A 15683-nucleotide genomic window follows, 5' to 3' on the forward strand; every position below is an offset into this window, starting at 1 on the left:
TACCTTAATTCTATCCATGCAAATAATGACCAAGTATTTGTATAAGCCTGTTTTCAAAGATTAGGCGTTGGAGACATTATTAACGACACAATGAAACTCGGAGCTTTCATTAAAATTCTTCCAATGGTTTTCTGCGAACGAGAATGTTGAATGAGAAGAAAATGTGTCTATGTATAGCAATTTCAAAACGTTAAATAGTCCTTAATGACTTCTCATTAATATACTTATAAATACTTTAATACCACATTTTTTTCTTTAATGTGTATTTCTAACCCTACTTGGCCTTGACAATGTCTCCGTAAAGGGGTCGAGTAATGATACCTAGACGAAAGAAAAAAAGGGCGTATTTCGGGCGCAGTGAGAAGTACGTCATAATGTCTGCTGCGAGAAAATACCTCGGCTTACGATGTTTTGTTGTGTATATGTTACTGTAAAAGCTCGAACTACGGAATATCTTAAGATTTTCCAGGAAAACCTAAGATTTACCGATTATGAATGGTAAATGTCCATAAAACTTTGGGATTCGAACTTTTACCATCATTCATAAATAAAAATCTTAGGATTAACATGTTAGGTTAGGTTAGATTGTAATGGTAAAAGTCCGATAAAGTCGCCCCTTTATAATAAATACTTGCATTTACCTCATGTCGGTAAATCTTAAGATTTACCTTAGTTCGAGCTTTTACAGTAACATATGAACCTAGTCACGTCCTGTAGTGACGTTACAATTTAATATGACTAATTAATTATTCTTTACTATATATACCCAGCATCAAAGATTTTATCTGCGCAATTAAAAACACTGATAATAATCGCTTCTACTTACATACATATAATTATTTATCGAACAAGATTATTATAATATTAATTTTAAAGTATAATTATTTCATTCGGTAATATCTACGCTTTTTTTTTATTTTAAGCGAAAAGGATCGAAGGCATATCGGAATCCGAAGTTCGTATCTCCCATTCAAATGCGGGCCGTAACAAAAAGGAGGGCTCCGTATCTAGCAGAGGTTCAGAATTGGCAAGACTTGGTGTCTTATCGCGGCCATGATGGATCGTGAAACAAATCAACTTTTTGTCGAGAACACGTTTTAAAGAAAACAGATAGGGGATAGAACTCGTTTTTTGCTAACTTTACAGCGCTTGGCAGGTATACAGATGTTTTACGATTAAACTTTCTTGATTTAATCCATCAAATATTTAAATTTCAACTTCTCAAAGTTTAACAGGCGGAGATGAAAAATTTTGTTGAGTTTTTTTTTAATAAGGTGGGTATTTATTCTCCTTGGTTATATTTTGAAAAGCTGCAGCTGTATTGAGTGAAATATTATTTTCTATATACCTAACAAAACTTTCTTTTTATAGTACGTAGCTAGTCTGTCAAATGAAATGGTGGTAAGTGGTCCTGACAGTTGTCAGCGTGCCACTAACTTCGAGAGTAGTGCTATTTGGTCTCTTGGGTCTATAGTTAAACTGGCTCCCTCACTCTTTGAATGGATGTTTATATTGAAGCAATGATATTGTTCTTTTTTTTTTCAAAGCAATAATACCGCTAAGTATTTCTTACCTACGTTTTTTGATTTCACTTTTCAGTACAAAGGTTTTATCCTCCAAAGAGATCCTATAATAGAATAAATCCAATTTTGTGTAATATTATAATTATTGTTTCTCATTAGACTTTATTTCGATATATTAAGTTTATTTATATTATCTACACCCTTAACTTATTTCTTTTGTTTTCCTCTCAACCTTGAGGTTGGAGGAGATCGATGTTTTAGTGACGAAGCCGCCTCTTGTACAACTTTCTTGTATGTCATTTATGTCTATGTTTGCTATCGTACAGTAAAGAGTATTTTGATTTAATTTGATTTGATTTGATTTAATTCAATTTGAATATTTTAGTATCAGATACAAAATTCCTATAGCAATGAAAATCACCCAATCATATTAACTGGTTTAAAATTGGGTTCCCTTCAAATATTTATCCCTCATCCCTATTCTACCCACACGAATTATATGGACCTTGGATGTAAAAGTAATCAGGTCAATCCCTAAAAATTGATTGAAATTTTCCAATACAAACATTCGATTTTTAAACTTTTAATTTGTCATTGACAAATCAGACCGTTTTCGTTTATCCTCTTTTTTTTAAAGTCTCTCGTAGACCAACAGATACAAAACGAAAACATTAATGAAAGCCTTTCCAAAACCTTACATAAAGTAATGGAAAATCTGAGTTGAAAACATCATTTACAAATCGACAAACATACTGAATGCGTTTCCATTAATCAAGCAAAAGTCACACGAGCCAAGTAGGTCAGTAGCCAAAAGTCAATACAAAATTTACAGAGCGTAACATTATAGCCACAGGTAATATATGTTTACCGCGAAAACTAAAACAAATCATGATACGAAATGAAACGTATTTGACATTTTTGGATGATTAACGAATTGTTTTCGGGGTAATTCGTTTTAGTCGCATGTAAGGTAAATAAATTAAACTATTGTACAAGGTCATATAAATATAGTAAATTGTGTGAACGTCTGTGTACCACCCACAGATCAGATATTATACCGCCAAACAGAAATGTTTTGTATTGTTATGTTCCGATTTGAAGGATGAACATGTCAGTATAACTATAGGCAAAAGGGACGTAATATCTTAGCTCTCAAGGTTGGGGACGGATTGGCGACGTAAAGAATGGTTAATATTTCTTACAGCTAATGTCTATGGGTGGTAGTGATCACTTACTATTAGGCAGTCCATTTAAACCTACCCGTAATATAAAAAATTTAGTAAAAATTGACAAAAAAAAACTGAAAAGTGGAAGAAAATAAATTTTAAGCTGTTGTTATTTATAATGAATTATATACAATACTTTGACCACAATACCATATAATTCTCAGGGTATAGTCAATATCTGTATGTACCTCGATGTCAAAAATAAATGAACGAAATCACGAACATGGTTGATGTGTAAATAAAATCGGATAAAATACGAAATGTAAACACCAGCGACATATGACCGCTTTATCAACGGGATTAATTTCTTTTATTTTGCGGATAGACGCGGCTTTCAATCCGTGGTTTGGTTTTTTAGATATAAGGGTTTATTTTTATAACTGATTGGTATTTTATTTGAGGGTTGATTTAATCATACGCAAAACAAAAGGAATACTAGATTCCTTATGTTTTGCGTATTTATATAACAAAAAAACTTTTTTACTTTAAATAATTACAATAAATACAAATGTCTGTGGACCCTATTTCTGATTACCTCAAAGTAAAAACATTTGGACCTCTTTTACAGTTTTTTTTTTCCATTAAGAAGAAGGTTTGGAGCATATTCCACCACGCTGCTCCAATGCGGGTTGGTGGAATACACATGTGGCAGAATTTCGTTGAAATTAGACACATGCAGGTTTTCTCACGATGTTTTCCTTCACCGCCGAGCTCGAGATGAATTATAAACACAAATTAAGCACATGAAAATTCAGTGGTGTCTGCCTGGGTTTGAACCCGCAATCATCGGTTAAGATGCACGCGTTCTAACCACTGGGCCATCTCAGCTCAATATTAATATTATTTTTTTACAATGATAAACAAATAATTTAATATTTGAGTAAATTGGGAAGGCCTGACGATATTATAAAATACCATTAACTTTATTGGCAAGAGTTTCTGAAACACTGTTAAGAACATTTCGGAACCGCTGCATCGTGAAAGCAGATCACTTCCGCATGATGAAGACCTCTACAGAGTATAATTTAATACAGATTGAAATAAATTACATAATAAAATCATTTACGAATATTCTCTTGATTAAGTTTTTCTTGCAAATTTCCTTCAAGTATTAGAAGTAAGCTAGGTACTATTGTTAATAGTTCTAGGTGCAAAATAAAAAACGTGAAATATATTTAATAAATATTATTATTATTTTCACGTCGTTGTTAACGCCTTTTCGTTATTTCCTTCTCTCATATTATTACAGAAATAATTACATTACAGAAATAAATCCCGTTACAATAATTGTACTGTGTGATATTATATAATAATTAGTGAAAGAAAAAACAACGTAGTATTTTCGGTAAAATCATATAACATGACGATTCAAAATTTTTAAAGTGGTAATTATAAAAATCATCATGTCAATTTTATTATGATAAGTAATAATAAAATAATTTCGAGTTATTACAAAATATATACATATATAAGAATTTATTAATTACCTAACTACTTATTCATAACATACAAAGTCTTAGGAATACATCGTCTCAATAATTAGAATCAATTTCTTGAAGGCATTATGCATTACGAATAATAACAGGGGAGGTGAAAAGCGAAATGGGTGGAGACCGCATCTACGACATCGCGAGTTGGTAGTCGGCTAGGCTACTATTAAGCTATTGAACCTTTGTTAAAATATACGAACAGCACGCCATACTCGTCTAGACATGAATTATTGAAAAGGCTGTTTTTGTAAAAAACACGCACCTAAAATTGTGACGATTTTCAAAGTCACTATGTGGTTTTATAGAGGATTTCTTTTATATTTGCTAGATTTTTACAAAACAGATGGACAGGCAAATGGACCGTCTAGATATTAGCACTGTAAATAATGTTAATTATATCATAATTTCTTGAAATTAGATGTAATCTGTCTTGTGCCTGTAGTTACACTAGTCCAGTTACCCTTCAAGCCGGTAAACAACAATATTAGGTATTATTGTTTGGTTGTAGAATGTGACCCTGGTACTGTGAGCTGGTACAAGGCTTCACACCCAGTTATATAAAAAAATTTAGCAGCCTATAAGTGTCCTGCTGGTAAACAAAGGCTTTCGCTCATCTTGACAGAAGGTTTGGAGCACGTCATACCTATCTAATTCAATGGAGGATGCACAAGGGAAAAAATAAATATCACACATCTATAAGTATTATTTACGATGTATTTCTTCAAATATTAAGCACAAGAAAATCAACTCACATCTCAAACGATAAAATAAAACATGAAGTAAACATTTAACCCGCTTTCATTTAATCCGATATATCGATACATGTATTTCATCAAACAATATTGTTAGTAGTATTTTGAATAGTCGATCAAAAAGTATTTGGTACATAACATTTTACTATCACACTAGATTTCTGAAAATATTTTTTTCCATCCTGTCGAATTCGTAGCACAACGTGATCTTTTACATCAATCGAAAAAGTACACCGTTACAGAACGTACGTGAAAAAAAAAAAGCAAAAACTACGCGCACGTTGAAACGTATTCGTGGCATTTCGACGTAATATCGAAGAACGCTAAGCGAGCTCCTTTTTTTGGAAACCTTTGTTGCCTTTATTTGGTGCAGATGTAGTGAAATGACGTTCCGTGCATAGTATTTGGATGATTGCTATCGATGGTTTTCTTAGGTTTTTGGGATCACAATCCACGGGGATTGAGTATGGAAGAGAGTCTCCCTTTTTTAGACAGGATTGAAAGCTATGCTGGACTAAAATTCAAAATGAAGCCAGAGTCGAACTACGTATCAACGTATACATAATTTATGCATATGTTTATATTTTATATGAATTTATTTTGGTGTTAGAATAAAATTTAGATACAAATGGAATATGAATGAAAATATTTAGTACTATATTTTTGAGACTCTTTGAGACTTGAGTGGTTTGATCAACGTTCGTGTTATGGTTTAAGTAATAAAAAGATCGTTAAATATTTTACTTTTAAAAGGATTGTAAATTCAATAACGTTCGTTTATGTAGATTCGTATTTTTTTTAACGTTTGCGTCTTTCGAAAACGAAATAAAAATAGAATTATATAAACAATTTAATTTATAATACCTAGTTAGTATCCAAGTTTATCATTTTTACTAAAAAACTAATTAGTTGTCCAAGAATTGTGAGAAAACACATCCGGTCGTATTTAATACCAAATTCTCCGACCCGTTCACGCTCCAGTCGAATAATGTGATTTTCTCCCAACGACAAAATTGCTTTGAAAATTATTTCAACTCAACGCTTTGCCCTTTCGCAATTACAAATCAAATTCCTACTAACCTTTTAGATATATTGATTCAGACGATTAAATACAATTTGATGATTTCGTAACTAGTTTTTATTTTATAATTAATTTAAACAAAGTTGTTGATAAAAATTACCATACCATGTATAAATAATTAGTCTAGTCTTCAAAATGTTTTATGTAGCGTTTCCTTACGAAAAAAGTAATTATAAATAATTTTATACAATGACAATGTAAGTTAAAATTGACTACATAGTTACCTTGTGCAGGAGCGTAGATATTCAGGTATAGGCAGTCTTCCGATTGATTCGTCAAGAATGGCAAAATTCTTTTTAAATACTCTAATCGCCCTTTCGATATTCTCTTCAGAACAGCGGTTTCATTTCTTATATCAGGCAAAACTTGCGGACAAACTGGACTGAACTCTTCAGCGATTTTAACACCAGACCATTGCGCTCCAGAAACTGGTGGCATGAATCTCAAGGAACCAACAGGTGGTGACGCGTATGGAATACCTCGAAAAACTTCCACCGGCTCTAGATATCTTGATTCAGGTGTCACAATGAAACCTCTGATATCACCATATTTTGTCCGTACGACTCTTGAGCTGATAAGTGGTAAATTTTTGTCTTCCATTACTGTATCGCCTCTGACAGTTTTGGAGGTCAGTGCGGGGAGCGTGATGAAGTGGACTATGATCAACATTAACATCTTTTCGCTTACTTCGTTTGAGGTGAATTACGTTGTCTGGTGCTATAAGTCTACCATTTTGCAATTTGGTGTTCCTTCGCCGGACCATTTACCGCTTTATCTGAAACAAAATGGAAATCTTTATCCCATTGAATAAATAGGATGGCAATTGGATAGTAGCTTTTATAGTCATTGTTAACATTACGTTTAATGAGTTTCTGTGATAACCTTTGTGCGTGCTTAAGATTTTCTTGGTTCCAACATATAAAGAACGCTCGTTAGCTTAATCTAGATATCGTATTACAGAAGTAGAGGCAATGTGCGGCGGACAAAACGCAACGGTTAAATTTGTTTAGCTTAAAAACATTTTAGGACTCAAAAGAATATTTAGCTCTTTGCATGCATTTCTGAAACATTCAGCCATCATGTTGTGACCCACTTTCATGTCAAATTGCTTTCGAAATCCATCGCATGTAGGTAGGTCTTGTTTCCGCGTTGCGACCTCAAAACGAAAATGTACAATTCGGAATAACATAAAACTGTCAAGAGGGGATCGAGCAAGCCGAATGAACGTTTCAAAATATTTGCTTCATGTTTTATTTAAGGTTTCTGTTTTATAAACGGAAAAAATAACCATAGTCAAAAACGAAATTCGAACAAAAAAAAAAATAGAAAAAATCGTATAAAATTTTAATCAAGTCTGTTTTGTCAACAGTGACGTTGCAAAATCACAGCTCAATTGCTCAAGTTGAAATGGCGTAAAATAAGCTGCACTCGAACATGTACTGTTTACTTTTGATTGTAGTTGACTTACAACTACAATCAAAAGTAAACAGTACAACCAAAACCCACTATGATTGAAATCTTACGTTACGTTTCACTTGTAGCAACCTTTGGGCCTCAGCTCTATGTTGGGAACGTACTCAGTTTAAATCAAGTGAATGGCAAACATTAGGTATTTTTTACTTATTATGAATACAAAGAAGAGTTTGTTTTTACTCAACTGCATATCATGAAATTATGTATATAATCATCCCCTCCCATGCACACAGGTAAACTTGTAAACGAAAACTGGTCGAACATTATCATCGTATGACTATTACAATTTTTGTTTTATTTTATGGCTTAGGTAACCACCTGATGTTAAGTGGTCAACGCGGCCCACAGACATTGGCTCAGTCAAAAAAAAACTATTCTTACATCACCATCACCAATGCGCCATCAACCTTGGTAACTGAGACATTACGTCCGTCGTGGATGTACTTACATCAAAACAATAGGTGCTGGTGGTACAATTTTTTATTCAAAATACCCTACCAACAAGTAAACATTGTGCAAGTCCTTTTCTGGTTTATTTTAATTTGTTATATTCCAGTTTGCTGAGTGAATGAGACAGTTAATAACAGACACAAGACAATAATATCAAGATTACACTGGTTGAGGGCACATTGACCTTGAAGACACAATTTCTTCTTCTTACAGTCTATTGTCTATGGGCAATGGCATGCTATCAAATACACTATCTGTCCGATTTTGCTCATCTATACATAGTAAAAAAAAATCGGTTCCCGCTGTCTGTCTGTTCCTACGTATGCTTAGATCTTTAAAACTACGAATAAAGAGTGATTCGAGAGGAAGGTTTATATGCATATTATATGTAGTAGAGAAACACTGATATGTTTCTAAAGTGATGTCGTAAATAAACACATTTTTTGCGCCTACATTTCCAACGCTGGCTGAACCCTACGAGATAGATCAAAATAATGTACTACAGTATTGTACACTTCACAAAGGTTTACAAAAAAGGTCCGTGATGGTAAATGTCTATCTGTTAGGGGTAACCCGCAATAACCATTTTTATCCTTTACTTTTTACGAGAAATAATGGCTTATTTACAAAACGATTTTAAGCAATACGATTTTAAGCATTAATCCTTATCCAATTAAGTACCTTAAATTCATTGTGCATTTAAATTAGTTCAATATGGCTCTGAACTGACTGAAAAAGCTGTGAACGTTGTATATTTAAGACATTCTGTAGTATATTTAGTATCAGCATTGCACCCGTGCGAGGCCGAGGCGGGCCGCTAGTATTTTTTTTAAATGTCAATATCTATTCTGACATATCAGTTCATTTTAACTACTGTATTAATGTTTTAGAATAGCTGAATGTTGAATTTCGTCTTTGAAATATATTTAAAACGTTTTAAATAATACATTTTGAGAATCTATTATAGGTTTTAATAGGTTTAATTACTTACGTATCATTAATGCAAAGAATTTAATTGTGGAATTCCTTTGTGCTAAAGATCGATAGAGAAATATATCTATCTATATAACGTTCACGAGATCTTGAATCTAGAATTCTGACCTCTAGAATAAGAAGGTCAATAATTTGGGCTTATTTAAAATTTACAAGTTCCATATGCTGATAAAAATGTATTACAAGTAGTAACTAATAATTAAAAATCATTTTAAAGTGTATGAGATCCCGTGGTCTATCTGGGTCATATCTGGCCATGAATTATTCACGCTCAGTTGACCTGTCTCTTATAACGGTAAATATATGCACTATTTATCATCGAAAACACACCATGAAAGACGACTAAGCTCTTCTGGCTCGAAATATTGAAGTTTTAAAAATTTTCCTCGCAACATTTTAAATATCAGCTTTAGAAGAACATTTTTAGAAAATTTAGAAGAAAACTCTTGGGGAGTAGATGTGTGATGTTAAACTGTTATTTTATATTTACGCTTAAAATGTATTTACTTTATGAATGAGTTTTTTATTTGTATATTTATTAATAAATGGAAAATACAACTGCATATAATTCATACTTCAAAGAAGTTGAGGGAAGAGAAGTTGAGGAGAATTCCACCACGCTGCTACTGTGTGGCTTGATGAAAGATTTTTCATTATTTTGTCTTTGATAAAATAACTTGAATGAATAAATTTGTACAGATAAACATGTCCAAATGCTTGCAATTTTCAGAAAGATTCTTGATGTGATTTATTCGACCCAATATCACAGATCCAAGAGTTCTGGCGAGACTAAAATTGTTTAACGGCTGATAATGTAAGTCCTAATACAATAACAAGATCATTTATTATTAAGCATATACCTATATTTTGAAAACAAAATATGTTTGTAAAATATAAAAGACTTTTTAAATTGTTGCAAAATTCACAAAAAGACTTTCACCTCAGCCATTTCAACCCGTTAAAGTTGAAAGTGTCGTGAGTCGAGAGCGTCTACGTCGTGAAAGGAGTAACTGTGCTAATTGGTATAGTGATTTGCTAATATCAAATTAATCGGAGCATACGTACTAATATTATAAATGCGAAAGTAAAGCACTAAACTAAATATGATAAAAGTAAGCTTAAACTCTAGAACAAAGGCTACATGTTTTTACCTCAAACCCATCCTAAAGCGCGGGCGAAGCCATGGGCTAAAACTAGTATATGTAGATTAAACATGAAGATATAACCAACATATAATTCTACAAACATCAACCATTCATCATCTTGGTAGTTCATCCGTATCCAATATATTTCTGTGTTAGTTTATTCCTATAGTTCTCTCGTAGTCGGCCATCCAGCTACTAACTTCGGTTAGTCGTGGTTAACCGATAACATACATTTCTATACAAATATAAGCCGGTTACGTATACTCATGCTATAAATTTTAGTACGTTATTGTCAATACTAGAAGACTTGATTATTAATATATAAAGTCTGATGGTAGAAGATAGTATAAATACTTATGGTATTCTCCTATTTTTATGAACGCGAAAACCAATTTTTGGACTTCTATAAAGATATATAAATACTCTGATTTTATTTTGCGTTCCTCGTATAAAATACGAAGAAGTCTACATGTGTGCGTTCAAAGATAAGAAGCGAGAATTCCACACATCGACATTTCGAGTTATTGGCGCAATAAATTTAACTCAGATAAACATACACTGTCGTAAAACGTCCTTACAAAGGAATCCTGTAACTCTCGAATGCGGACATAAAGTTGCAGATAGGATTTCTGAATATTTATCGTATGGACGGACAAACAAACGAGAGGAACAGTAATACAATATAATCCTGGATTTTCGCTCGAGGCGAAATACTTTAGATTTTATTATATACCCTTTTATGTAAATCTTCAATAATATTTAAATAAGTCATAAGTTCATTATAATATCTTACATACAAAGGGCATGATCCAAAATTGCAGGATTTTTATAGCTTCGGTAAGTGGACGGTCATGTGGGCAACCTGATAAGTGGTCACGTCATAAATTCTACAAACAACATATATTCTACCGCTAGGAAACAATACTTATTATGGTTGATTCCAGTTTGAAAGGTTAATGCATCAGGGAACATAACTACAGACACAAGAGATATAACATCTTAGTGTGAATACTAAGATGTTTTGTCTCATCTCTTCCCATCTCTAATTCTCCATGAATTGGCGATGTTAGGCATACGTAAAATTGCTTACGGTTCCAAATCAGGTATCCATTTATAACTTCGGCTGTAGGTATTTGGATTTTTTTTTTTTAAATAGTAGTTGCCGAGCAAATGTCATGTTTATTATTTTGTTGAATGACCTTAATTGTAATTATAATTTATATTTGATTCACAAATAATTGAATACAGAAAATTATTTGATATTGATACGGGTGAACGGAAAGGTATTAGGAGCTCAGTGGAGCCTATCTAATTAAATACCTATCGCCAAACAGCAATGTTTCTATACGTAACACTACTGCATTGCTGGTGTGTCTGATAGGAAGCTCCATTTACTCGATATATTGTATAAGGATTATTTTTTATAACGTATATACTTTATAATTAAACCGCCTTGGAATGCCTGACAGATTCGATTTTATTACCGATAGAATTGGAAAACCCATTTACCCAAATAGTTTCGTTAGTAAAATAAATATATTAATCTTATTACTATAACAAAATCGATAATAATAATTAGGAGGGAGTGTATCGTGACGTAAAGAGTATCCCGCTTTACACTGAAGGTGCATCATAAAAAAATCAATACAAAGGAATTTATTATTAAGAAATAACTACTGATTTTGCAGGATATTCCGCAAAAAAAAGAATTCGACTGGTGTTAGATTTATATTCAATTAGCTACCCGACTTCGTTCGGCTTAAAAATAATATGATTGACTTTCTTAAAAAAATGATTCAAAAGTGAGTCTTTCAAAATAAATCGATACAAGTATATTAACATATCAGATACAAAGCTACTAAAATAAAATATTGTTGAAACGTTAACAAGCTTTTATTTTACTTAAAATTTTATGTGTTATTTAAATATTGCACCTGAAATTTAAGCCAGTTTCATTCAACCTTTTTTTTTTTTTTTAACACAAAATTTGACCATTGAATTCCTTTGTATGAAGCCAACCCTGGGCCTGGAATTAAAGAATTAAATCAAGCTTACTATAAAAATGCATTATCACAACATAACAAACAAAAAATAGGATAAGAGAAAATGTTCCGATTTAAGAAAAATAACAAATATTGAGAGTTAAGTTAATTTTGTAATAATATTAGTATACGGTGTGACGTAGCTATATCGCTAGGAAACGATATCGCCCAATAGTTAGAATAGGTTAATCATAAGCAATCCTTGCACTTAAACTTCTGAATTTGTATGTGTTTTATTTGTATTCTAGTGCTCGTAAAGAAAATCATGAGTAAACCTTTTTTTTTTGTTTAACGAGGAGGATTTACGCATGCCGCCCGGTCGGGGGACCGGGACGGGTATGTGGGACTCAACCGGGATCTAATGCCAGGGCACGCTATTGCTAATGCCCTGTCCTACCCACTAAAACCATCCTCGGGTTTTCACCATGCCGCCGAGTGGTGTGGCCACGGGATCACTAAGGGCAATCATGAGTAAACCTTCATATTATGTCGAATTTCGCTTAAAATTCTGCCTGCCATGCGTATCCGTCAATACATACATTTATATTTTTTAAATCTGTCCTAATATTTTAAATACAAAGGTAACAAAGTATATTACGATTTCGTAGCTATAGTTTTAAATCGATTTTGTCGGAATTTGGTACGACACAAGCTTGACCCCAAGGACAGATACAGCCTACATATCTCACTCTTTGATGAATGATGCATTTCAGTGTGGGGATAAAGTTTTATGAGTTTCTTGAAGCAATTCATTCTTCTGTAAGTCGTATTGCATTTGTCAGATTAAGTAAGAAATAAATAAATAATTAGACAATTACAAACAAGGCTTACACTATGTATTGTATGTTTTAATCAATTCTGTAATAACAATAATTTAATCTAAGTTATTTTTTAATTGTGTTGATAACATTGATATTAAATATAAGGGTACTTTGACTTTTCTGTTCATTATTGTGAGTCACGTGATTTGTAGTGAGGCTTATATAAGTGATGGAAGCTCGGTACAGAACACTTTACATTTTACTCTTTCTGAAGCAGCAAGGTGCTAACATTTAAGATACGATATCATTTTGTGATATAGAATAATTGTTATTGCTTGTTAAATTATTGATGAATATATGAAGTGTCTTTTTGCAATTATCAATATACAAAGTTAGTATAATTGTATTTAACTAACATGACTGTATTTTTAGATATTGAAAAACAGTAACTACTGAGTTTCTTGCTGGTTTTTCTCGGTAGAATCTACATTCCGAACTAGTACAAGTAAAGCTACCACCGTAGCCTTTACTTTAAATAGTTTGTTAAATGTCGATTCAAAAGTGCTTGTAAAAGCCTACTTGAATAAAGTATATTTGTATTTGATTGATGACTAAACCATATTTATTTATTTATTTATTTATTTATTTATTTAAAAACTTTATTGACCAACAACAAAAGTTGGAACAAAAGGCGTACTTAATGCCTGAAGGCATTCTCTACCAGTCAACCTTTAGGCCAAACAGAAAGCGATGAAGGCGGTAACAATAAATTTTACAATAAATACGATAATAATAATAATAATGAAACAGAAACATAGATAAAATATACTGAGTCTTTTTAAAAACGAAACAAAATTAAAAATAGTATATCCAATTTATATTCATGCTATGTTAGGTTGCGTATTGAATTACCTAGCACAAAACGTTTCCAATTAGATGGGATTCTATTCAAACCTTATTAGGTATTGAAGTGCCGACTAGAAGCGAGCGTTTTGTTTCAATCAAATTACAAATTACACGTTTACAAGTAACATTTACAACTTTACAAGTACCAATAATAAAAATTCAAGCGAATGTTTAGAAGCACTAGAAGCGAGTGACGAATCTTTATCAACTACTTTTATTTTATGAAATAGGTAGGCGAAACTGCGGTAGAATATTTGATGAGTGTAGGTGGTGCTTAGACCGCAGACCGGTATATCATCAGTCAGTATATATCAGTGCCTAGGTACCATCTAGGGGCCTACGTAAATGGTTTGGCACAAAGCCCTAACACCAAGTAAAATAAAATGATTAATAAAAATATTCGTAATGTGTTCACGATACAGTTATTTAAACATACTGTCGATACTCCATTAGTATCGATAGAAGCAGTTGATTGAACCAAAAAATTCCTTGTACTTTACCAGGAAAAAATATCATTGAATCTTTGAAAAGATTTATCGAGTACGAGTGATATGGGAACAAAATAAAAGAGAAAAACTACAATTTTCCGGAGATTTCATCAAGAGAATACGCACGAACGAACCTCACGTTTTTGTTTCTATTATGTACATAATATTCTTGATTTGGTCGTGCGTGTATGAAAAAAGCTTACGCATTTTCAAATGCACACTAAAACGTAAACGTGGAAATTGTACCCTAACGATAAGATAAATGGATTATTTGTGTATATATACGAGTTTATTTTTGTATATAGGTTTGATTTAAAGTAGAGGCGCGTTTTCTTTTGTGAATGTTATATCAAGTATTTATACCGATATGATTTTGAATTTTTCAGAAGACAAAAATAAGTTTAGGATTTTTTGAGCATATTTATACATTTTTGCATCATAAAAAAGGTACGTGTACTTATGAACGCACGCAAGAAGTTCTACCACTAGCGTTAATAAATTAATAAATAATTAAAAATGAATTCACCGTCTCCGTGTGCGCGCGCATGTAAAGATTTACTCTCCGAATTTCACGCGCCAAAAGAAGTATAACTCAAATCACTTGTGCCTATATTATCGACATTCCACGGAATCCGACAAAGCGTCTTGCTTTCTCATGTGCACAGTTAACTCGTGGAATTTTCTTGAGAAGTTTCCGTATGCTTAGCAATATTATCTGGGATTCGACAAAAGTGAATAAGCATCTTCTAGACAAGCGCGCTTTTTTTCCAACTCAGTCATTTATTATCATCAGCTATGACGACCTCCGTGGTCGAGTAGTGTGTACACCGGTTTTCATGGGTACGCCACTCCGAGGTCCCGGGTTCGATTGCCGACCGAGTCGATGTAGAAAAACTTCATTAATTTTCTATGTTGTCTTGGGTCTGGGTGTTTGTGGTACCGTCGTTACTTCTGATGTTTCATAACACAAGTGCTTTAGCTACTTACATTGGGATCAGAGTAATGTATGTGATGTTGTCCAAGATTTATGTTTGCGGTTCAGTGAAATGGAAGTGAAAATTATTGACTTTGTATTCTTTATATTATTTTCACTATTTAGTTATTTATTTTTATTTATTTTTTATTTGGTTCTTCAACAATGTGTACACTGATTATAACAATATAATATAACAAGTAAAATTATATTCTAAGTGTCACAATTACTTAAAAAAGAACACATGCACAAAAAGAAAACAATCAACATCTTAACCTAATTTAAAAACGATTTAAAAACTATTTAAATGTTAATTAAAAGGAAAAAAAAAAGTAAAAAAATAAAATAAAATTATGTAATAAAAATATGAGGATGTATCA

General features: G+C 32.4%; 1 protein-coding gene across 2 annotated transcripts in view; it reads right to left on the reverse strand.

Moving 5' to 3' along the window:
• The window catches only part of LOC125071507 (neuroligin-4, Y-linked), a 129978-nt gene that overhangs the window by 62782 nt on the left and 51513 nt on the right, over positions 1 to 15683 (reverse strand). For both annotated transcript variants that reach the window (XM_047681799.1, XM_047681792.1), the window contains exon 2: positions 6297 to 6847. In XM_047681799.1, coding sequence (XP_047537755.1) covers positions 6297 to 6747 — 451 coding nt within the window. In that variant the 5' untranslated portion in view covers positions 6748 to 6847. The remainder of the gene's footprint in view (positions 1 to 6296; positions 6848 to 15683) is intronic.

This window comes from Vanessa atalanta, chromosome 2, assembly GCF_905147765.1.
Source record: "Vanessa atalanta chromosome 2, ilVanAtal1.2, whole genome shotgun sequence".
In the NCBI taxonomy this organism is placed as follows: domain Eukaryota; kingdom Metazoa; phylum Arthropoda; class Insecta; order Lepidoptera; family Nymphalidae; genus Vanessa; species Vanessa atalanta.